This window comes from Papaver somniferum, unplaced genomic scaffold (genome assembly GCF_003573695.1).
Source record: "Papaver somniferum cultivar HN1 unplaced genomic scaffold, ASM357369v1 unplaced-scaffold_33, whole genome shotgun sequence".
NCBI lineage: Eukaryota > Viridiplantae > Streptophyta > Magnoliopsida > Ranunculales > Papaveraceae > Papaver > Papaver somniferum.
In genome coordinates, this window is record NW_020644373.1 from 5,279,624 (window position 1) to 5,305,854 (window position 26,231).

At 38.2% G+C, this 26,231-nt stretch overlaps 1 protein-coding gene across 3 annotated transcripts; it reads right to left on the bottom strand.

Annotated features, from left to right (window-relative positions):
- Window positions 1–6,060: 6,060 nt before the first annotated feature.
- On the bottom strand, window positions 6,061–10,616 carry LOC113342107 (Down syndrome critical region protein 3 homolog). 3 transcript variants are annotated; one of them, XM_026586763.1, is made up of 10 exons: window positions 10,476–10,616; window positions 10,234–10,391; window positions 10,072–10,126; window positions 9,364–9,453; window positions 9,196–9,280; window positions 8,749–8,844; window positions 8,425–8,609; window positions 8,254–8,342; window positions 6,597–6,696; window positions 6,061–6,510 (listed from the first exon to the last, which is right to left on the bottom strand). In XM_026586763.1, exons 1-10 carry the CDS (start codon window positions 10,524–10,526, stop codon window positions 6,466–6,468), a joined length of 954 nt encoding a protein of 317 aa, XP_026442548.1. In that variant the 5' UTR covers window positions 10,527–10,616; the 3' UTR covers window positions 6,061–6,465. The 3 variants fall into 3 exon arrangements, with proteins under 3 accessions (XP_026442548.1, XP_026442547.1, XP_026442546.1); XM_026586762.1 differs by having other exon boundaries at window positions 6,061–6,657; XM_026586761.1 differs by having other exon boundaries at window positions 6,061–6,696.
- Window positions 10,617–26,231: the final 15,615 nt, after the last annotated feature.

Here is a 26,231-nt window from a genome sequence, read left to right on the forward strand (position 1 = left end):
AACAATGAAGAACTTATACGGGGATATGTACGCATACCTTGCTACAGAAAATCTAAATGCAGAAATATTACACACCTTTCCAGCAAATTCCTGCAGAATTTAGATCCACCTGGAATGCCTCAGTTGAAGTTGAGTTGGCTGCCCAATTATGGTGCTAAGAAATCTTTCACCAAAAGAATGTCTCTGCAACGACACAAGACTATAGGTCACTAGATGTGAACATCATGTAATTGAAGCCGAAATTTTAACCGGTGAAAAATCAGAGAAATTGTATGCATCCCATCAAAGCTTCAGCGTTGGAGATGGATATTAACCTAACGAGGCGTCAGTTCCCTTTCCATCGTGTTTATGCTATGATAATCAACAAGTCACAAGGAACTCATGTGTTTATCCACACGCAACTTAACATAGCATTATCGAGATGCACTGCCGCACGTAGAATAATTGTGTTGCCCCCAGATGGAACCAAAGACCTTACAAGCACAAATATCGTTTACCCTGAGGTTTTATTGTAGAGAAATTGTATTTACATATGATCTTTTTTCGTAATTCCAGGATGTATTTTTTGTTTTGTTATATGCATATAATTACCATTATTGTTATTTTAATTTTCTTGAAAATAATGGTAGATGATATGCATGAAGACAGGATAAAAAAATCATCATAAAATTACAACAAAGTATCCTTATCAAAGATTATGGAATGAATATGTATGCATGCAAAGGTACCAGAGAACCTGCTAGAAATATTCCAGACCCAGTTGGCAGAAGGGAATTTATATTCCAGCGAAAGGTTTTTCCTATCTGCCTTAAAGGGATGTTTTTGGATGTATGCATGCAAAGGTACCAAATGACCTGATAGTAAAAGTTCATATGTGACTATAAATTACAATAAATAACAGGTTAAAATATTCACATGCGAGGTGACGATATTATACTGAGAACAGAAAATGATACTACATGGCATGCATCAAATATAATAAAAAGGTTGAGTATGATGAAGACGAGGAACCTTGGTGTAGAAAGTGCAAAACAAATTTGAAGATGATACACCATGGTGAAAATAAACGATATTTATAAAAGAAAAAACCGATGGACAGTACATCGATACTTACGAAAGCCTTAGAATATACACAAGTAAAAATTGAACTTGGATGTAAAGGATAACAGAGATACTGCAGTATTGACAGTGATGGGAAAGATAACAGAAAAATTGATAAAATGCACTGCCAAAGAACATGTTGATTACCTGGAACAATGCAATAAGGTAAAGACGTATTATTATGGACAATTAAATTGATTATAGATAGACATACTGTGAACGCATGCTCACCATATTATTTATTTCCAACTGCACATTAATAAGGGAGAAAAGGCACACAGGTTAATTCAACCGAATCAAGAACCACCCCACTGTTTTCAAATTAGTAATCCAGGAGTCCAATATAAACAACCAATCTGAAAATTTTTACGATCCGAAAAGTATTCAAGCCAGAAGGAGAACTAGAGGATTCAGATGCTAACACAAAATACCAGGTAGATCTGCAAGTGATTGGCACTGAAGCACTTTTTCTTTTCAAATATGAATCATTGTTTACATGTAAATATCTCTTTATCTACAGGGTCCAGGTAACAAAAGGAATGTTACACATACTACCACAAATAAGGACAAGGATACATCCGATAAGATACGTGCACTAAGTAACGAAAAGAAAGCAAAGCGCCCAAAGATACCAGCCAAAAAGACTCGGCGCATACTGAAAGCGAAAGTAGACTCTGCTGATGAAGAGTACGCAGCTAATGATTTTATGATAACTAATCTGAAGAAATAGTGGATTTGTTCAGCTATAACTATTTCTTTTAAAAATATGATTATCATAAGATTTGATTACTATTTTTCAGTTTAGCTTCCACCTTAAGGTTCATTTACATTTTTTGAATTTTTTATTCGGGTTGAATGTTTTGGGTTATTTTTTGCATGAAGGTATTTTGCATACTCAATGGATTATAAATCTATGTTTATGTTTTTTAAGGATCATTGATGTTCTTTTCTGGAAACTTGAAGTGCAGTTTTTATAATAACGATACTTAAGGGAAATCAAGTAACCTTTTCTTATTTTTCGAGTGGTGTTTATCACAGATTGATGGGCTAATCATTTCCTTGACAATTTAGCTCATGACAATATTCTACTGTTTACCACATGGTCTAGAGTTCGACGGAAGCTTTGGCCACAGTATGGTAGAGTTTTTGTTACATAGGTTTAGGTGTGATCCTAGCAGCATAGACCATCGGTCGCAGTTCAGTCGAGCTATAACTTCTCGATGCAACCAACACTTATCACATTTAATATAAAGTAGGCTAGTCAAGTTAAAATCTCCAAGTGTTAGTGAACTTAGGATGTAGAAATGTATTCATATCTGAGTAACTATTTATCAAGTTATAAGGTCAATACTCGCAACAACAAATCAAGCTTACTAAGGTGGAAAAGAAATTTTCGCAATAACCGGGTATAGTTTCTCAAGATTTTTGGATATGTAGCAGTGCATTAACCTAAATCCGTGTATAAACATGTGGATAGAGTCAACAATAAAATGGAGAATATATGGTTACACTGCCAGTACCTATCACATATTTGTAATTCTTTTTTTTTTTTAGTTCCGACACTTCTGGGGCACAAGAATTACAGATTAAAGGTAAAGAGCTAATTCACAACCAACATAAGTATATCAATGTATATGTGAATACCAATATTTTGTAGGGCACGTGTCACGATCTCATTGGTCGTATACAAGATAACTGTCTAGCCTTCGCTAGACAAAGGAATCCAAGTGACAGAGGATACCTTCGTAGATCTACTTTATCTCTCTCCAAGAAAGGACGTCTCGATGGCTAAGATGAAAGAAGTAAAAGCCTAGTCTATGAGGAGGCAGCTGACGAAGGGACAGAAGTAGATGACATATCTAATCAGCATTAAATGCACAAATCTCTTATTTACACATATAATCCAAGCACGTGAAGAGAGATGATGTGGTGGAACCTGAATGGCAAAGGCCAGCGGTGAGCAAAGGTACAGTCTGTACTAAGGCTGGGAAATTCCCGAAGGAATGTGGGTCAGCTGAGGTGGCAGAGTTCGACTGGAGAAAGCACGCGGCGAACGAAGGTACCATTTATACGGAAGGTATATCAGGGAACGACGGATCCAAAGACAGCAAAGATATACCTGGAGCAGAAGGGGCTATAAATACCAAGCCTCACCAACAAACTAAAGGCATTCAATATCTAGGAGAGAAGATCTAGTCTTAAGCTTATACCTCTTTAATGTTTAGAACTGAAGTATTTACTTCAACTTGAGTTCTCTCTATTACTTTGGGAAGCATTTAAGATCTTTGTAACCACCATAACTTAATACAAAACAATCAGTCATTACCCCGTGGACGTAGACGAAAGTCGAACCACGTAATCTCTTGTGTCTCGTGATTTAGTACCTTTTACATTATATTTGTGTTCTTCGTTATTATTGTGATCTTGAGTATCTTTTATTACTTAGCATTATCAGTTCAACAGAGGCATCAATACTACTTAATATCTGATTCTTTGAGCTGTATACATTACGTAGACTATGGGAAAACGAGTAGTCACAGTATATTTTTTTTATTTTTTTTTAAATCCTAGACAAACACAATATTTGGGTTTCGATGAATAACTGTTGTAGGGATTTATCGAGTAATTGTTTGTCGTGTGACTTTGTGAAATTTGTTAAATTTTGATGATTAATATCAACTTACAGGGTTAGTAATTCTAGCGAAAAAACTGGCTCACTGAGGTGAAAAGCAACGTTCACAATAATAATCATACATAACACAAACATACTTACGATTTTGTTGAGTTGGTTGCTAAAATATTAATGTTTAAGACCAACCAGACACACTAATTCCAACATACCTAAAATATATAAAAACGTTTCAGATAATCTGCACAGTTAGAATTCCAACATCAGCTAAGATTCCCTATGCAAAATTAGTCTATATAAACCAACAAAATAACAAGGTTTACTGCTACATAAACCCAAAAAATAACGGAGTTTTCGTATTACAACAGCTGAAATTTAAGAATAGTAAATGATATGGTTTTGGAGAATAGTAGAAAGAGCAAAATATCTCTTCACAACAAGATAGTTCAAACTTCGGATCAAAATAATTCAATAGATGTAAAGATCATTATCAAACAACCAATGTCAGGTACGACACATAAAACGAAATCATACACGCGACACCCTTATTTCCTTGATAGAAAACTGATGGATTCCGATGAAAAAAAATAAAATAATATATATGGAGAACAATATAAGTACGAGGCCATGTTTTCGCATTATTATCCGGTTGAGTTTTATGAATCTAAATATATCATATATATGTACTGCGAAAAGAAAAGATAAAAACAAGAGCTGCAAAGTTTAGACAATATCAAAAATTAGACAAAGATTGGAATGACATCAAGTTTAGCCAATTTTTAGAATTGGATGACACTGATGAAATCAAAACCTCGGGTAAAAATTCTACAACTCATCTATTGTCGCGTGGAGAACTTCGAGAAAAGATTCAGAGTCTTAATCAGATTAAGTTCATAGTCACGTGTTAAGTAAATCACATATGTTTTGGTAAAAGAAACTATCATACTGTACTTTCGAAGTAAAGCCCCATCAATTTAATTTTTCATTGAGTTGACCCAGTTTGAGCACTTTTTTCCTGGATCATTCTCTAAGTATACTAAAATATGTTTGATAGAGAAAAGAGTCATCGCATTTGTTGTTATCTCATTGTTATCGTCATTACTAAACTAAACTAATTTATAGTTGGCATAATGGATCAATCCGTTATTTTGATTTCTTTATTTCAAGTGATCGATATTAAAACCGAGTTTTCGTCCTTTTTAAGTATTTGGATACATTAACTAAGTTGTAGTCTTTTTTAACATATTGTTACAAAGAAATAAAGTATGATCTTTTTTACATCCAGTTTAGATACCATAAGCAGAAGTCAAAAGCAAATCACAAAAACTTAATTAACTTTCTACTTCTAGAAGTCATTCTAAAATTGTGTACCAAACTAACTACTGACTTTTCTGCTTCCAGAAGTCAAAAAGTAATTTCTGAAAGGACATCCAAACGCGTTGTTAGTGTATTGTTATAATAGAATATTGATATTGATGAATATGTAATTATTGTTATACACTAATTAGGGATAAATATTGATAAATTAAAGATTAATTATTTGGACACATTAACTAAGTTGTAGTCTTTTCAGATGTATTGTTACAAAGAAATAAAATATGTTCACGTTTAATCAATGATCAATTATCCTGAGATTAATGAATAAAAAACCTTCCAAGGAATTAAAATTAACAAAGGTGAAACCTAGATAACATAAACTAGGATAAGTACAAAAGCATACACTTTAAAATATTTTCACATAACATACCAAGCTATAAACTCTAAACTCTGTGTTGGATGCTGAAGATTTCGTGACGCGTGACACTCATTAGAGGTTGAGCCGGGACCGTAAACTCTAAACTAAGATAAGTACAAAAACATATACTTTAAAATATTTTCACATAACATACCAAGCTATAAACTCTAAACTCTATGTCGGATGCCGAAGATTTTGTGACGCGTGACACTCATCAGAGGTTGAGCCCGGTGATACCTAGTTCAGGGTATAAATACTTGGTGAGTTCTGTGGACCCATATCATCTTTTTATATATGGTTAACAGCATTCTCAGGTTATTTATCTTTCTGAATGTCCCCTTACCTTGTCCCCAAAGGCTTAAGCCATAAAATAAACTTCCCATGGCGGGGAGAGACCCTTGATCCCAATGATAAGAAACTTAAGACTCCTTGGCCCTTGCACGGTATAATCTATACGTTTAGACTTGCGGATCATGGTTGAATAAGATATAGCAAAGCTGAGATTAATAACCTTCTATGTTGTCTAGCGACTTCAAATAAGTCCTAGATAATGAATTTCTAATTGCTTAAAAAAATAAAAATAAAAATTAGAGGATAAATAAAAAGGTAACTTCTTATATTAGTTATTTTTTGCTTTTCACCTGCAATGAGTCCCTGTACCAAACACACCATACTACACAATAACAACCAAGTCTTTCTAGTTTTATTCTCAGGTAATGGTCGCAATGCAAATTCATGTACCTTGGGACCATTTTCCTACAGTTTAAAAATTGTGATGCATAACACTTTACACAGCTTTCTCATAAGCTGCAGGGCAATCCTCTCCTGAAATGTTGCAAAACCCAAATTTCACCTGGACATGGTCGCAATGCAAATTCATGTACCTTGGGACCATTTTCCTACAGTTTAAAATTGTGATGCATAACACTTTACACAGCTTTCTCATAAGCTGCAGGGCAATCCTCTCCTGAGCACCACAAGACCTCATTGCAGCATAGTATCACTTCGTTCGAAATAGTCTTATAGGCAGGGATTCCATTGCCAGCTGAAAAATAGCGTATCTTTATAAGATAGACTAGTATTCTTTCTTTTTTTTTTGAAATCTTTGATATACCACCAACTGGTTCTCACCCAAAGCCTGGGAGTTCGAGGATCAGCCTTTGGTTGAAGTTTCGATAACTCTGACTGGAAGCTAATCACAACAGAAAACTGAAATTCAATTGAAAATGGCCTGCCATGTAGAATTTACGTGAGCTAGAGATTGTCAGCAAGCAGTGTAGCATGTATAAAATTAAGTAATCCTGATTCAGAAAAAACTTGAACGCATAATTGGAGATTATTATTGTTCATTCACTTTAAGTAACAAAAATCATATTTTCAGCTTTTTCATAACATGCATATGCCACTATCAAACTAACAATTGAAACTGGGGATATCTTCAAGTTAGTGAACAAAAACTAAAACTATATTATACAAGTATGCAACTTGTAAGCTTGATTCAGCGGATAGCGCTGTCCATGAGGTTAAATAAGAAGGTACAGATGTTAAAGTTATTCATGGACGGCCAGTCGACACATTAAGCAAGTAACAAAGACGGTGATGTTGAATATGCAATCAGTGAAGTTTGCGTACAAGTATCGTCATATAGTTTCCGACTTAAATAAGGAAATCACCTAAAATTGCCAAACAATAGGTTTCCATAACTTGATTAATTTGTTTTTCCATGTCAGACTATCAAATGGCTGATTAACAAAAAAAAATTTACACTTGACATAACCAGGAACTGCTCAGAGAAAGGAAGTGGTTCACAGGTCAGTCAGAGGAAACATATACTCTAGCTGGTCAATAAAATTCATGCACAAACTACAGTGGTGGGAGTACATGTAATCATATAGAAACAAACTTGTAAAAAGCAAGATAACAACACTTTACTCTTTAATTTACGCTTTCTATTTTTTTTGGTAGTTAATGCTCCTAAACTCCTCATCCGCTTTTCTTATCAAGGAATATGGCTGAAGCTGCATTCCTTATAGTTATCACTTACCATACAGAACTTGTCATGGATTTCTTGGGAAAACGATGGTGCATGAGCTATCAGGTCCTTGGCACCACTCCTAATTAAAATATCATTTGCCATTGGCCCATTTCATCAATGGCAGTAACAGCTAATCATCAGCTAACATAATTGCAATTGATTTCCTAATAACAATTCCTGACTATATTGAAATTTTCATGCTATGACATATACATAAGATGTCTGAACTTATGTAACCTTTTATATTTATCAAACAAGATGTAGAGAGATACAACACCTAGGGTAGAGTAAACTTGAAGGTAACATCCTCAACGTCGTTCTTTTATGAAACAAGCATCGCATTTATGCAACTGGTTTTTATCTTACTGGTGTCTAATTATAATATGGGCGCAAATGTAGTGACCGTGATGGAATCAAGACAAGTAAAGAAAAACAAGACATCAAATGAACAGATTCAAAGAAAAATGCTGTCTATAGTAAAAACCAGATAATTAAAGGGGTAAAATGATTTTACATGCATAACAAAGAGTTCTGAGATGCACTCCAGTGAAGAAAACGGCATGGATATCGGTAGCAAGAAAATATAAGACAAAGTAAACTCAAAAAGCATTAGGTTATAAGTAATGGTAATGGCGGTAGCTAATAGATAAGTTAATTGACCTAGCAGTTCAATACGAAGGTAACTGCTACACTAGATACAAGTAGAATATTCACAGTGCTAAAAAAGTACACATATGTAATTGAACAACTTACCCTGCAAAGATGGTCGGACAAGTCAAAAGGCGAGGAAGAATAACATATATGGGTAAAGTCATTCCTCGACAAACATCACCATCAGCTATCTTGTAAAACAAACACATGCTTGTTACAAACTTACATGACAGATTAAGCAAAACGATTTTTCAAGTTGAAGTACAATTTTACCTGTGTAGTTTGAATCACCGAGGTCTCAGTCACAATCTTTTCCCCAACCAGAATTGACTCTATTCGGAGTAGATGAATATCGATAGAGTGTATAGGAACTGTGGATGATTCTACTGTTACCTCCCCATTGATAGGATCGAGAAGAGAGGATTGAGTACAGATTTTTCCCGTGACTCGAAACTCACCTGTAAACATGTCATCGGGTCAGTACAATTGAATGCATATAGGTCACTTAGTTTTTGGGTATAAAAGAAATTAGATGAATGAGCATACTAATTGAGAATACCACCGAGTAACAATAAATGAGAGAAAAAGATAAAGAACCTGAAGATAGTTCAGGAAGCAGCGGATGTCTTTGTGTGTCCCGTGTGAGATAAAAGCTAACCATTTCAGGAGAGTCTGGTGCCTGAAGAAGATTAGCTGAAAGGGAGATTACATGAACCAATCATCAAAATGTGGCAGTATATTCCTTTTTGAAAATATACAAATGGTAATACGGTAATACCTGTAATATGAACCCCGTTTTACCTAGATATTAACCTCGTTCAAAAAAGATTGTAAAGTCTAAGCTAAATCTAAACGTGGGTAACACCATTGCCAGTTCGCCACTCTCACCGCCGCCTTCCATATTATAATCATCACCACTTGACTTTGGACAAAATTTATGTTATGTATGTATCTAAGTAAGATGGGATTTGTATATAGGTTTTACCTTAGCATACAAAGTATCCTTAGTCATTTACAAAAAATGGAAATAGAATGAGTTATTACCTTTATCACTTTCAACAATGTACTCCATAGTAGCAGACAATGATTTATGTAGATACCCTCTCACAAGGTCTGCTGTTATCAAATACTATCATTGAAAGTATCGAGTATAATATCAGCGAGCTTCAAGATTTAGCTTGGTAAAATATACAGTCAGGGCAAAAACAAAACCTGGATGCTGATGTTTGCTCCATGGAAGGTCTCATAAAATATTTCAGAACCATCATGTCCTCGTGGTCTCAATGTTACAGAGAAAGGTATCTGCCAAAAAATTACAGAATACTCACTGTCTAGCAATTTGAAACAAATAAATGTATTCTAACACTAACAATTTCTAGTTACAGATAGAGCTAACAAAGTATTTCCACCCAAGCCTTACATTTGGGGAAACCTTACTAAGAAATGTCACTGCAACTGCGTAACACTTTTAAGCACGGACCATCTTGCTAGGGTGCATGGCACTTGCACTGCACCCTTGTCACTGGAATCCATCAGTTATACCCTAAATCCTCTGGATGGTTAACCCCTTGGAGTAAATGCCATGATCCATTGGTTAATGGCTTGCCACGTCGCCAAGCGAGAGCATTTTATCGTTTTCCATGTGAGTACTAGTGATTCTACCCTCTCACAAGGTCTCTGTAACATTGCCTACGGGTTGTGCATGGCTTGGTCAGGCCGGCATAAAAACTATGTCCTATATTTGGGAGCTAACATTGTCTCCTACCCAACCCGGTACTTGCTACTGGAAAATGGGTATTGGTTCTTGGTTCTTGGTTCTACTAGTGTGTCAACGACTCGAAAGCAGAATCGCAAATGAAATCAATAATAACTGAATGATGTTATGGCTGGCAGCAGCGCTAATGAGATGTGATACTCTACCTCGGTTGTTCCTGAACTAATCCTCCCAGAAGATCTGATATCGAAAGTCTTGCTTCTGTGTGAATCGGCACAAGTGAAGAAGAGAAATTAATCAGTACAGAGAGTCATAAACGAATAAGCAGATAAGAATTAGAGTTAATGTGGGGTTTAGAAGTAGCATACATGATTGGTATGGGTTTAACAACTCCATACAAGGACTCGATAACTCCTGCCGACCCACCGCGAACCTGCAAGTTGACGGTTCCAGTGGCAGTGATTCGGATTCCTTGGTGAGAAATTGAAGATGGAAATTTTGTGATAATTTTACCATCAATTGGTTCCTGTAAAATCAATTTCAGAACCTATATTAAAACCAGAGAACTCAAAGATTGATCAAGAATTGAAGTTTATAATTTATGAGTTACATTGGGGCAATAGATACGGTTTGATCGAGAAAGTTTCAGCTCTATAGACATGTTAAATTTCAAAGATCGGCACCAGCCCCGCCAGCCACGATCCCCAACGAAGGGGAGAAAAAGGAAGAAGAAAAACTAGCAGGTGGTCCGCTAAGAGGTGTAAAGGTCTTTGATATGTCTACACCCCTCCATGTTGACTTAAGTCGGCGGTTGAAAAATTTACAACACTGTTAATCATGGTTGGTAATAGGTACCAGTTTATCGGGACTCAAATCAAAATATATATAAGATAAAATAATCCTGTATGTCAACCTATAAGTTGGATACCATGTGTGATCCAACTTAGACAAAGGCTGTTAAGAAGATGATAACAACAAAATAACACATTGGTATATAGTAGTATAAGTCTGAAACCAAACCTTAATTATGGGTATCAACCCAAGTGTTTGGATTAATGTAGTCAATTACGGATTTCGGTTTGTCTCGGTTGGAATGAAGACACTGGTACAACTTTGTCTCGGGGAGGGTTTCGTTGAAATCTCAGCAAAATCTCGGTTCCAAATTTGACAAATTTTGAAGGATTACCCTAACCTAATTACAGCCACATCAATCCCTTTTCTTCTTCTTCTTACTTATTTTCTTCTTCATGTTCTTGTAATATCACGACTATGGTCTGCCACAGCAACTCATTACCCACTACTCTATCTTTTCTCTTGTTTTTTGTATCAGTCTGTTGACACTTTACAAAGCTTTTTGGACGCTTAAAACATTATTTTATTTTATTTTACTCGTTGATGATCAATCATTTTGATGAGATTCAAATCTTCTATCAGTCTTTCAGTAACTTGATTTTTCTGAATATATTTAAAGACTTAAAGGCCAAGACAAATAAAACTCTCACGTTGAATGGTGAGGAAACCCTCGCTTCCTATTGGTCGAAATGTGCCTTTTTTGAGTTTTGTGAAACGAGCATTCTGGTGAGGACACTTGGCAACGTATGATTGGTTTAAAAAGATTAAAAAAAGGAAATCAAATTCAATTTGGAATTCATAAAGTGACAATATTTAGGTGAGGACACTTGGCAACATATGATTGATTTAAAAATTACGAACTTAAAAGGAAAATCTAACTTACCATGTTTGGAATTTTATGGATTTCCAAATTCAATTTGGAAAGAGTAATTGTTATATTAGGACTATTTTTTCCAAATTAATATATAAAGGGGAAAAAATCTTCATATTTTCTACGAAAATAAAAGGAAAAAATAAATAAAATTTCCACATATCCTCCACCTATTTAATGTATTTGCCCCACCACACCAAACCAAAAATACATCTCCACGAGGCGGGGCGAAGCCCCGCGCTCACCAATCAAAAATGCATTTTCACGAGGTGGGGCGAAGACCAGCCACACCAAGTTAAAAGAAAAAAAATAAATAAAATCTGCACATATTTTTAACCTATTTAATATATTTGCCCCGCCATACTAAATCAAAAATACATCTCCACAAGGCGGGGTGAAGCCCCGCGCACACCAAATCATGCATTTCCACGAGGCGGGGCGAAACCCCGCACACACCAAATTAAAAATACGTCGCCACGGGGAGGGACAAAGCCCGGCACACACCAAGTTAAAAGAAAAAATATGCCCGGTGCGTAGCACGGGCAGAAATCTAGTCATAATAATCTCGGAAGATTTAGGCCGAGTCATGCCGATTTTGCCGATTTCATCGATGAAATATCGCCGAGAACTTAAGAATCATATTCTCTTGAGGCGAGAACGAGAATCTCAATGGAATCTCGTCTGAGATGGCCGAGATCGACTACATTGGTTTGGATTAATGTAAAGTGCAATTACTTTATTACAACTAAAATGATAATTATAATGCGGAATGTAAAGTAAAGTAAAAGCACACAACAAGATTTTAACGAGGAAACCGCAAATGCAGAAAAATCTCGGGACCTAGCCCAGTTTCAAATACTCTTAAAACTAAGTAGTTACAAATGAAAAAGCGGGGGTCTAACAACCACACCCAATATTTCACTTAGCAATCTATATGGACAAACTCCAATATACTTTCTAGAGAATCAACTAGACAGTCAGACTCAATCTAGATAAAAGTACATCAAAGAGTTTATTTCTCAATCTCTCGATTTGATCTATACTCAAGCAAATAGAAATCTGCGAGTCTTTATCAAAGAGAGATAACTTGGATGGTACCAAAGACCAATATCCAAGTGTCAATCAATTTAAATCAACAACCAAAAGGTCGGATATTCTAATTGATTGAACAACGCACAACATGTAGTGTTTCAATTATATCAAAAAATATAATGCAGAAGAGAAATAACACAGACACCAGAAATTTTGTTAACGAGAAAACCGCAAATGCAGAAAAACCGCCGATTTTCCGATTTCATCGATGAGATATCGCTGAGAACTTAAGAATCATATCCTCTTGAGGCGAGAACGAGAATCTCACTGGAATCTCGGCTGAGATGGCCGAGATCGACTACATTGGTTTGGATTATTGTAAAGTGCAATTACTTTATAACAACTAAAATGATAATTATAATGTGGAATGTAAATTAAAGTAAAAGCACACAACAAGATTTTAACGAGGAAACCGCAAATGCAGAAAAATCTCGGGACCTATCCCAGTTTTAAATACTCTCAAAACTAAGTCGTTACAAATGAAAAAGCGGGGGTCTAACAACCACACCCAATATTTCGCTTAGCAATCTGTATGGACAAAATCCAATATACTTTCTAGAGAATCAACTAGACAGTCAGACTCAATCAAGATAAAAGTACATCAAAGAGTTTATATCTCAATATCTCGATTTGATCTATACTCAAGCAAATAGAAATCTGCGAGTCTTTATCAAAGAGAGATAACTTGGATGGTACTAAAGACCAATATCCAAGTGTCAATCAATTTAAATCAACAACCAAAAGATCGGATATTCTAATTGATTGAACAACGCACAAAGTACTATTTCAATTATATAAACAAATATAATGCGGAAGAGAAATAACACAGGCACCAGAAATTTTGTTAACGAGGAAACCGCAAAGGCAGAAAAACCCCGGGACCTAGTCCAGATTAAACACACACTGTATTAAGTCGCTACAGACAGTAGCCTACTCCAAACTAACTTCAGTCTGGACTGTAGTTGAACCCCAACCAATCTCACACTGATCCAAGGTACAGTTATGCTCCTACGTCTCTGATCCCAGCAGGATACTACAAACTTGATTCCCTTAGCTGATCTCACCCACAACTAAGAGTTGCTACGACCCAAAGTCGAAGACTTTAATAAACAAATCTGTATCACACAGAAAAGTATACGATAATAGATAAATCCGTCTCCCATGAATATACCTATGAGTTTTGTTCCGTCTTTTGATAAATCAAGATGAACAGGAACCAATTGATAATCCGGACTTATATTCCCGAAGAACAGCCTAGTATTATCAATCACCTCACAATATTCTTAATCGACGCAGCGAAAAAAGATATTGTGGAATCACAAACGATGAGACGAAGATGTTTATGATTATTTTTTATCTTGCCTATCAGAGATAGAAATCTCAAGCCAATTATTACAATTGTACTCGTACGATAGAAACATCAAGATCAGATCACACAACTACAAGAAAAGTAGTATAGGTATGGATTCACAATCCCAATGAAGTCTTTAAGTCGTTAACCTGGTTTAGAAGAAGAAACCAAAGGTTAAAGGAGAATCGACTCTAGCTTAGCACAACTAGTATCACATAGAATGTGCGGGGATTAGGTTTCCCAGTTGCTAGAGTTCTCCCTTATATAGTCTTTCAAATCAGGGTTTGCAATCAATGTTAGCTTGGTAACAAAGCATTCAATATTCACCGTTAGGTGAAAACCTGATTTAGATTCAAGCTAATGTTTATCAACCGTTAGATCGAAAACATAGCTTGTTATACACAAATAAAATGCACGTTCCTGGGCTTGTGTAACCGTACCCAAACTTGTACATTAGTTGGTTCAACAATAGTTAACCAAATGGTTAGCCATATGATCACTTTCATATCAACCATATTCTTTTTCACCATAACTAGTTCAAACTAGATTTGTGCCCGTGCTACGCACCGGGCATATTTTTTCTTTTAACTTGGTGTGTGCGGGGCTTTGTCCCGTCCCATGGCGACGCCCCGTGGAAATGCATGATTTGGTGTGCGCGGGGTTTCGTATCGCCCGTGGAAATGCATGATTTGGTGTGCGCGGGGCTTCGCCCTGCCCTGTGGAGATGTATTTTTGATTTAGTATGGCGGGGAAAATATATTAAATAGGTTAAAAATATGTGCAGATTTTATTTATTATTTTCCTTTTAACTTGGTGTGGCGGGTCTTCGCCCCACCTCGTGGAAATGCATTTTTTATTTCGTTAGCGCGGCTTCGTCCTGCCCCGTGGAGATGTATTTTTGGTTTGGTGTGGCAGGGAAAATACATTAAATAGGTGGATGATATGTGGAAATTTTATTTATTTTCTCCTTTTATTTTCGCAGAAAATATGAAGATTTTTTCCCCTTTATATATTAATTTGGAAAAAATAGTCCTAGAGCAATTACCCTTTCCAAATTGAATTTGTAAATCCATAAAATTCCAAACATGGTAAGTTAGGTTTTCCTTTTAAGTTCGTAATTTTTAAATCAATCATATGTTGCCAAGTGTCCTCACCTAAATATTGTCACTTTATGAATTCCAAATTGAATTTGATTTCCTTTTTTTAATCTTTTTCCTATTATTTTTAAACCAATCATACGTTGCCAAGTGTCCTCACCAAAATGCTCGTTTCACAAAACTCAAAAAAGGCACATTTCGGCCAATAGGAAGCGAGGGTTTCGTCACCATTCAACGTGGGAGTTTTATTTGTCTAGGCCTTTAAGTCTTTAGATGTCTCAAATGAACTAGCTAGAGAGTTGTTCAATTGCAAGGAAATATTATGTACTACACAAGACACAATTGAAGCAAAAAGGATTTGATTCACATGAATCGGTTCACAAACTCTATAGCCACGGTTTGCAATTGCATTCCTTAGTTTATAAAGATAAGTTCACTAAACATCGTTTTTAGAGATAACCTACTCCAGTTCGTGAACTGGGTTCGCGGACTTAAGTTCCCGGATGGAGTTCACAAACTCCAGCAGAAATTCTCGGGTTTGAGAACTTCGCCAGTTCGCGGACTTAGCTCACGCACTTCTCCGGTTCACTTGATCAACAAAGTTCACAAACTTCGGTTCAAGCAATAAGGACTTATACATATATGTGTTTCCATAGTAATGCTTATATCCTCCAAATAATTATATAGTCTAAACTCTCATTTTAATCATTGAAACATTCTTAGAGAACGTTATATAGTTGTTATTCACAAACCATTTTTCGTCAGAGCAATTTTCAAAGTGATTGAAACATAACATGACTTTCGTCACTAGGTAAAGATGAACTTGGCTAAAGCGAAAGCTTTACCAACATATATTTCGAGAAATAGATGGGCGAGGTAAACTCGGCTCGAAATACCAAATGTGTATAATCTAAGTCTATATAGCAAAACGACTTTTGTCTCAAGATAGGAGATAAATAGACTTTTGAGTGATAGATAAGTTGAAGTCTCCACATACCTTTTAGTCGATGAAGATCCACCAGTTCCTTGGGTAGTCCTTCGTCTTGTATGATGATTGTCATGATGTTCTTGAGCTCAACTACACTTTCTATCCTAGTCTGAGACCTTATCTATAGTAGACTAGAAATCAAGACTTATAGTTTTGATCACTAACATTGACAAACATGCTTGAGATAGTAACGCATGCGAGTTCGACCGAGCAACGCTTTAACAATCTCCCCCTTTGTCAATATTAGTGACAAAACTATTAATACATATGGAATACAAAAAATATATAAATAAACTTTTGTATCTTCTATTCCACATGCCTAATCTTCAACATTACTTGAAATCTTCGTCACTCCCAAGTACTCCAATGACCCCAAAGGTTGTAAGTTTAGCATCATCGTTGTTGAAAATCTGTAGCTATAACAACGAGAAAACAAGAGTTCTTAATCATTGTTATACAGTGTCATAGTATCATTACACAACGTCAAAGTTCAATTGTATCACAACTTTAACAACAATACTATGGTGATATGTCACTCCCCCTTAGTCAATACTCCATATCATATGGAAACCACCCCTCCTTACATAATGATCTTAAAACCATATATATTTGTAGTGTGAACTATATATTAATTCTCCCCCTTTTTGTCAATAAAATTGGCAAAGGTACAAGAACGGGATCCTAATGAAATTTACGAAAGAGACATTTCATGACCAAAAGAAAGCATATATCATCTTATTTAGATGCAATAATAAAGCCGAAGCTAAATGCATTCATCAAGGAGTTTATTAAGATACAAGATAACCCCTAAAAATATTCCACAGCCGCACTCCCCACAAAGATTTGGCAATTAAGCACAAGTTCAAAAGAACTCTCCCCCATAATATGTCATTCCCGAAAGGACAACAAGAGCGACATTAATTTCAAAAAGAAAAGAAGGATTTATTTGGACATAACAAATTACATACAAGTATGAATTTGAATCCAAAATATTAAATTAATCATAAGAGAACCCATGATTAACTTAATCGGAAATGCTCAACACAATAAACTTATGGAGACTTAAAAACACTCAATTAGATTAATCACAAGAAAACCCATAATTAATCTAATCGAAATACACAATCAAACTAATCACAAAAGTAAACAATTTAATTGGTCATGCTCGACACAAAGTATCTCATGGAACAACAACTATGCCAAAACAATGATTCAGTCGATAGAGCTCAACATAACACCTTATGGAACAACACAATATATACACAAATTGTGGATCGGAGATCGACCTAATACTGTGTAATAATCAAGGACTCATTCTATTTTCCATCACCATTTGCACAATGACATCTAATAGACATAATCCTTGAACACAAAGTTCGCGGACTGGGTTCGCGGACTTAGCTCACGCACTTCTCCGGTTCACTTGATCAACAAAGTTCGCAAACTTCGGTTAAAGCAATAAGGACTTATACATATATGTGTTTTCACAATAATTCTTATATCCTCCAAATGGTTATATGGTCTAAACTCTCATTTCAATCATTGAAACATTCTCAGAGAACGTTATATAGTTGTTATTCACAAACCATTTTTGTCAGAGCAATTTTCAAAGTGATTGAAACATAACATGACTTTCTTCACTAGGTAAAGATGAACTTGGCTAAAGCAAAAGCTTTACCAACACATATTTCGAGAAATAGATAGACGAGGTAAACTCGGCTCGAAATACCAAATGTGTATAATCTAAGTCTATATAGCAAAATGACTTTTGTCTCAAGATAGGAGATAAATAGACTTTTGAGTGATAGATAAGTTGAAGTCTCCACATACCTTTTAGTCGATGAAGATCCACCAGTTCCTTGAGTAGTTCTTCGTCGTGTATGATGATTGTCATGGAGTTCTTGAGCTCAACTACACTTTCTATCCTAGTCCGAGACCTTAGCTATAGTAGACTAGAAATCAAGACTTATAGTTTTGATCACTAACATTGACAAACATGCTTGAGATAGTAACGCATGCGAGTTCTACCGAGCAATGCTCTAACAACAAAGACTACTACCAACTTCGTATAGTTGAGAATAAGTAAACTACCCCTAGTTACCTAATTTCCTCAATATCCCTGCGCCTACAACCAATCTGGTCAATACACATGAATCCTAAGATAGAATCCACTATTTTAAGTTGCTTCAGCTACTGTGAAGACTTCAAGTATTCAACTCCTTTGGATCGTCTTCATAAATAGTAAAAGACTAATCTGTTCGGTAACCACTCTTTCAATCTCAAGGATTAAATCAGAGATTTTATTGTTGAGTTCAACAAAGGCTCTTTCGTTTAATCTAATAAATTCCTTTGTTGGGTAAGATCTACCAAGATATAGATTATCAAGATAGCTAGATCTAGGTATACAAACTATCAAATTCAGATATTGAAGAGTACCACCAAATGATAGATTTTCGATCTATTACGACTAGCAATAAGGTTTCTAACAAAGATAAACAAGATCTAGTCAGATCCCAGCCGATCAATTGTGTGCACGAAGTTAAATCACAAAGATACGAAACCAATAAGAAATAATCTTATTTTCTTTAAATCTTCAATGTATTTTTTTGTACTACACAAACTTGATTCCCTTGTGAGCGATAACAGAAAAAATGGAGTCTAATAACAATGGATGATTACAAGCCTATCGTCATATCTAAATACATATATGATTTATGTCGATCCTTGATCTAGTTCGAGTGACCTTATATCAAAAGAGAGGGTTCTCAGCATAAACAAACTAGGTGCAATCAAGTTTCAACTACCGTTAGTCAATCAAATTAATAATCAAATACTAAAATAACAATGCAAAATTATATTTTCCTACCAACGGTACTAGTGGACGCTTCTTGATCCCACAGAAGTCTTTAAACTAGCAGAAGTAAGAGAAATCGCCTAATTAAGTTACCCTCCTTTCAAATATAGTATTGTTTGTGGGTGAACCGTTTCTGCTGATTTTGGTAATTTCGTGTATGTGAATGAGAAACGAGTCTAAACCCTAAACAATGTACTGCACGGGAGTACTTTTGATTCGAGAGATCAATCTGTACAAATCTGGCCTAAACCAAGAAATGGCTGTTCCAGACAGGCTTCGGTCACAAAGTGAAGGGGAAGGGTTGGTGGCGAACTTCGATGGCTGAGATCGCATCTTATGAAATAAGGGTAGCCGTTGATTTTGGCTACCTTGTGTTGGCGCTTGAAGATGGCGGAGTGGCGTTTTTGGTGCACGCCATTAGCAATGCGGCATGGATGGCATGGCTCGAGCATGCCAGTGGCACGGTAGTGCAAGTGGAACTTGGCGTAGCCATGACCATTAATTTTAGGCGGTTGGTCGCCTGAAAGTTGCCACAATTCTGTCAGCTCGGTGGCGAACTTGGAAGGATGAGATTGCATCTCATGAGGAAGGATAGCCGTTGATTATGGATATCTTCTGTCGGCGCCTGACAACTTTGTCTAAATTAGGGTTTAGAATGTTGAAACCATAATTAGCGTACAAGGCATGCCGTTTGGCATGTGCGCCTGGCATGCGCGTTTGGCAATTTAGGCATGTCGATTGGCATGTGCGCCTGGCATGCGCGTTTGGCGAGTTTGGCATGCTTATTTGGCATGTTTGGCATGTGCGTATGGCATGCGCGTTTGGCGGGTTTGGCATGCTGCTTGGCATGTTTGGCCTGCCGATTGGCATGTGCGTCTGGCACACGGGTTTGGCATGCTGCTCGGCATGTTTGGCATGCCGATTGGCATGTGCGCCTGGTATCGCATTTGGCGAGTTTGGCATGCTGCTTGGCATGTTTGGCATGCCGATTGGAATGTGCGTCTGGCACGCGTGTTTGGCGCGGGTTTTGGGAGGCCAATTGTCTTTGTGACCATGTGGCGTGGTTTCCTCCTTTTCAACGTTGTGGCGAGTTTGAAGCAACCTTATTGTTTAATGTAAGAGGGTCGGCCAAGCATGGGCGTGGCTACACTTCTGTGTGAGTGTTGTGGATTTAAAGTGACCTGATTGGTCGATGGGAAGTGGGTCCGGCAAGCTAGGGAGTGTCCAAACTTCCAGTGTGCTGTGGAGAATTTAATCTCCTAGTTTGGATAAGCATAGTTTTTCGATCAACGGGGTCTGGTGTACTGCGCGGGGCGCAAAACCCTAATTTTACAAATTAGTCGGGCTTATGAGTTTTTTGTGAGTTATCACAATAATTGGCTGGATTTTGTATGCTGCCATAAAAATCCTTATCTACAGAATGCAGTGTGCTTTCCGTATGAGCATTTCGTGCAATGGCCTTAACTTTGGTACTTTGAGGTTCATGCTACTCCGTTGCGAGTGAACACAAATCCGTTATGCCATACCGATATTAAGGGTTCTGTGGGGGAACATAGTACATGAAAGTACTCAGTAAGTCTTGTATTTGCGAGGTGCCGAAATTTACAGAGTGTTTGGGATGGTTGATACATTCGCCGGTCTGGATAAATTTCATGTAAATATATTGAATGGCTCAATAAATATGCTGGTGGAGAGGTTAGCACTCACGACACCGTTTTCTTGTAGAGTGACGTCAGGTGCAAGGTTTTAGTATTTTAATCCTAAGCTAAAAACCACCATCAACATTAAGTCCCCTGCTTAGCTCGGAACATTGACATTGTTGCGGGGTAAGCATAAGATGGTGACGGAAAAGGATAAAATCGAAATGGCAAGTCATGGGAGATTGCCTGGAAGATTTGGCTAAACTTTGTCGGGAGGCCTGAGGAATTTGTGACCCTTGCATTGGTGGCTTTGAATAAATTCGGCTAGGCCATGGGGTGTTGGCATCAGCGTTGCAGCTTTGGCTTGCTGATCGGCAGAGGTGGCACTGCAACCTGGTCCGCGGAACGGTCATTGGCTGGCTCAGAAAGGTAGATGACGATGGATATGGAGCGGAATGCTAGCGCTGGCCATAAAGCGGACTGATGGCATTGGTCATGGAGCAGACTGATGGCTGGGAAGCGGACTGCTGGCACTGGCCATGGAGTGGACTGGTGGCATTGGTCATGGAGCGGACTGATGGCTGGGACGCGGACTGATGGCATTGTATTGGAACGCATACTGTTGGCGCCGACTTTCGGTTGGTGGAGATGGCGCTGCTTTGAACGACTAAGATGGTGCCGCTGGCTTGTTGAAGATGGCGCTGCTTTGAACGGCTAAGATGGCACTGTTAGCTTGGTTTGTCCGTGGCACTGCTGGCTTGGCATGGAGCCGTTGGCGCTTGGCTTGGCCGTGCGCTAACTTGGCTTGGCCGTGGCGCTGTCTTGGCACGCTTGGGACGCGGAACTGTTGGCTCGTCTTGGGACACGGAGTTGTCGGTTTGGCTTGGCCGGGCGCGGGTCTAGTTGCCTCTTTCCATGCATGGCCCAAAAATAAGAAACCTTCCCCTATTCGAACTCCAAAAGGTGCCATGCTTATAAAAGGCGTCACCCCTCCTCCTTACCTTGTATTATTGGTTTTCTTTCCACGTCTTGGTGCTAGTGGCAGAGCGGTAGAAATAAAGCAGGCGAGCATATTCCAGGTATGTATTCTAGCGTTTCTTCTTTATCTCGTTCTTTTTTGTTGGTGTAAACCATAGCCATAGGCATATCCTCCATAAACCCGTAGAAATACTCTTGTATGAATGATTCTTCTCTGCTAGGAGTATAGTAGTAATATTAGTCGTCATATGGATAGTAAGGAAGCCCATTATTATGCAAAGTAGGCGTGCACGTATGGGTGGACGCCGTTAGTTCTTCTCCCATGAAAACCTAGCTTTACGGTTTCCTTTTCCTTATGTGGCCGTGTGCACAATTTCTGTGGTGGGACACACTCTCCCTTTGGTCGAGAGCATACTTCCTGCTGCGAGACACGATTTTGGCTAAGGGCACGTTTCCCGCGGCAAAATATGGCTCGTTGAAGCGAGTATCGGTCCTCACTCTTTTGGATATGCGTGTTCGTTTTGGCTACATGTGTTATGACTTCCGACCAAAATAGAACCTCCTCCAGTGATAAAGTAGTCTTCATGCACCTCTTTTTTTTTGGTAGTAACTTTTCTTCGTTTTGCTCCTTTGTAGTTATTTTGAAAGTGAAAGCAGTATAAAATATTTTTGTTAGGATGTCACTCAAGAATAGTCCTGTCGCTATGTCGAAAAACGTTAGCAAATCCAAGCCCAACACGGATGACAAATTCTTTACACAGTCTGCCACGGTTAAGAGAAAACATCCCAAATGAATGAGACGTCCATCAGTTCGGCCAGGGCGCGTGATACGATTTTGTCTTCAGAAAAATGAGTATCCTGCTTCTCCTATTGACTTTAGGGCGTGTCAGAGTCCATTCCGTTCTTTTGATGAATGGATGCGGTTCATGATAAGTCAAGACTGCGTAAGAGACAGTCTGACCAGGGCGCAGATCATCAATGCGGTCATGGATTCTGCAACACTTCAGGAAGGACATCGTGGGCTTGGTCACTTTCATCTCCAGATGGTGTCCTGATACTCATACGGCCATATGCAGGTGGGGTGAAATGACTATTTCTTTAGAGAGTGTAGCCGTCCTTCTGAATCTTCCAATAACAGGAAACCTTGACATTACTTTGTTTGATGAGGAAGAGGAAATGCGTGCCACTCTCGTTGCCAAGTCGGCAGGGTTTGTTCGGAAAGATTACGAAACGAAGTGCTTCTACAGCTGGTGGGTGTCTGAATGGTTCTCGAAAGACTCGGGAGCCGGATCAGATGAACGATACGCTCCATGTCGCTGCATTTTTGGCTCTATGGTTATCCAGAGATATTCTTGATGATGGCTCTGGCAAGAAGGAGAGAAAACAGGAGCTCATCAAACTGGCCATCAAATTAGCGAAAGGTGTTATCCTCCCCATCGGCGGCTTGTTTCTTGGATCTTTGTACACCCATCTAGATCACTTGACCGCGGACATGTATGTTTCTAATGGTCATATGAAAGTAGACTTGTATGTCCACATAACTTTTCTTCAAACGTGGCTGTGGGAGGATTTCAAAAATTATGCTCCTAAGCCGCTGGCTTCATTTCCTGACTCCTATGGCGGTTCCAGGATACTCCGCTGGTTGAACAAGCGTCCAAAATCCGGGTCGAAGCTCATCGACTTCCTCGACAATGCGTATGCAGTTAACTTTCTTCCTTGGGTTCCGGTCCATGCGTCCATAGTTTAGTCGAACACTTTCGCTGCTGCACCAAATATTACTTTGCTTTCTGCTGGAGAGAATATGAGCGTTGGAGAAATTATATTCATGCGAAGCTTTACACCTGGATACGTTCCACCTTTCTTCAGGGGATCTTATGAGGCGGTTCCTTATAATATTTACAGGGATGCTCGTCACATGGGTTTTGACCAAGGAGTCCCATTTCTTCGTCAGTCAGCAGCTCCGAAAGAATTGTTGTCAGCTGCTCTTGATGCCAGTGTTCTTGCGCCGGGTAAAAACCTCCCTTTCTTTCTCTCAGAACGAATTCCATCAACGACCTCCAAATATAATGTGTTCTGGCAGGGTGAGTTTCTCGACCTCCGTGGGTTTTTGAATGACGTGATGAAAGATCCCCGTGGCAAGCCTTCCTCTGCGGTTTTAGCGAAACATCCATTGTTGAGGGAGTTTCCTACGGCTAAACAGAAATCTCCCATCCCGGATGTGGACGGTCCCTAGAAAAAGGAGTGAAGGTCTAAAAACCGTGCGGGTGGTTTTCAGTCGGATTCGACGGCTCTTGTGACTTTTAGTTATTCCAATATGCGAGTATGTATGATTTTCTTCCTGATTTGGTCGTCTTGCATAAATATTCTGAATTGTTGCCACTGAACATCTCTTCCCTTTTGATTCAGGGTCTTAACAAGATAAACGCCTTTACCAGACTTGCAAGTGGCCAAAAGGTGATGCCTTTTGAAGAAAAGTCCGGCGATACTGAACCTCTCAGCAGTGAAGAGGAAGATTAAGAAGAAGAAAACTCAGAGTCTGACAGTGATGGGGGAAGTTCTTCAGAGCGGGGCAGTGAATCCTCTTCCAATCCCAATAGGCCCACAGATGAGTCGGTGAGTCTCCCACACGTTCTCCTCTTGGACTATTTATGCAGTATATTTATTTATACCGCATAAATATTCAATTGGTGGTGTTTACAGGAGGAGGCTGCTTCTGAAAATAATTCTGAGATGGAGATTCACGGCAATGAAGATATGACTATGTCTCCAATCATGGAAACCGTACCCGCTGGTAATCTGGAGATGGAGATTGATCGTCGTGAAGATGTTGCTGTGTCCATGATGATAGGAAACGCTCCCATGGTTGCAGGTGTGATTGTCTCCAAGGAATCCCTGCTGGTCGCAGAATCAATTGCAGGCGACACTTTTGACCCTCCATTTTTGACTCCTCATGAAGGTCACGTGCTGATTGGAGGTTTCAACGTACCAGTTAAGTATGAGGCGCTGTATACCAAGATTTGGGAAAGGTATGGACATATTGCCACATCCAAAAAGATAACTAGCCGATTTGCGCTGGTCAAGCGCGTGGAAGAAGCATTATCTTTGATTTATAACATGTGCAATATGACTGGCCATACTGTTTCTGAAGATGTAATCTCAAGCTGGAAGTTTCATCGGGATGTGTGCGTGGTCTTTGAGTTCAATGTCTCCTGGTTCTGTGAAGGTCTTTCTGAGGTCCAAAGGTTGCAGGCTGAAGCGGCTGACGGTCCTTCCGCGTATTTGATTAATCCACAGGAGGTAGAAGTGGAGAATTTGTCCCAGGAGTTGAAGCTGAAACAGACGGCCCTCCAAAGCTGGAGTCGATTCTCCTTTAAACTTTGGTTTTTTTCTTCTAAAACCATGTTAATGACTTAAATATTTCATTGGGATTGTGAAGCCAGACCGATACTAATTTTATCGTAGTTGTGTGATCTGATCTTGCATCTTTTATCGTACGAGTACAATCAGATTGATTGGAGTGAGATCGTGAGAGTTCTCCGATAGGCAAGATATAAAAGTAATCACAAACATCTTCGTCTCATTGTTTGTGATTCCAGGACGTCTTGTTTCGCTACCATACGATTAAGATTGTTATGAGGTGATTGATTAATCTAGGTTGTTCTTCGGGAATATAAGACCGGATTATCAATTGGTTTCTGTTCACCTTGATTATATATCAAAAGACGAAACAAAAACTTTAGGGTTTTTTTGTGGGAGACATATTTATCCTTTGATAGAATTTTCTGTGTGAGACAGATTTGTTTATTGTTAAAGCCTGCGATTTTGGGTCGTAGCAACTCTTAGTTGTGGGTGAGATCAACTAAGGGAATCAAGTGCATCGTATCCTGCTGGTATCAGAGGCATAGGGGTGCAACCGTACCTTGGATCAGTGGGATACTGATTGGGGTTCAACTACAGTCCATTCCGAAGTTAGCTTGGAGTATGCTAGTGTCTGTAGCGGCTTAATACAGTGTGTATTCAATCTGGACTAGGTCCCAGGGTTTTTCTGCATTTGCGCTTTCCTCGTTAACAAAAATTCTGGTGTCTGTGTTATTTCTTTTCCGTATTATATTTGTTATATAATAGAAATAATACAGGTTGCGCGTTTGATATAATCAATTGGAAATCCGACCTTTGGTTGTCGATTGATATTGATTGATCCTTGGACATTGGTCTTTGGTACCGTTCATGTTATTCCTTTTATTTGATTAGTACTCACAGTTTCTGTTTGAGGAAATCAAATAAGGATAGATATATAAACTCGTCGATATACTTTTAATTGATTGAGTCTTGTTGATTCTCTTAAAAGTGTATTCGAGTTTGTCCATACAGATTGCTAAGCTTAATATTGGGTGGTGTTGTTAGATCCCCGCTTTTTCAAAAAACATGGTCGAAGCGAAACGCTTACCAACACATATTTCAAGATATAGTTAGGCGAGGTATACTCGGCTCGAAATACCAAATGTGTATAATCTAAGTCTATATATATAGCATACGACGTTTGTCTCAAGAAGTAGGAGATAGAATAGATAGACTTTTGAGTGACAGATAAGTTCAAGTCTTCACATACCTTTTTGTCTAGAAGTTCCACCGGTTCATTGAGC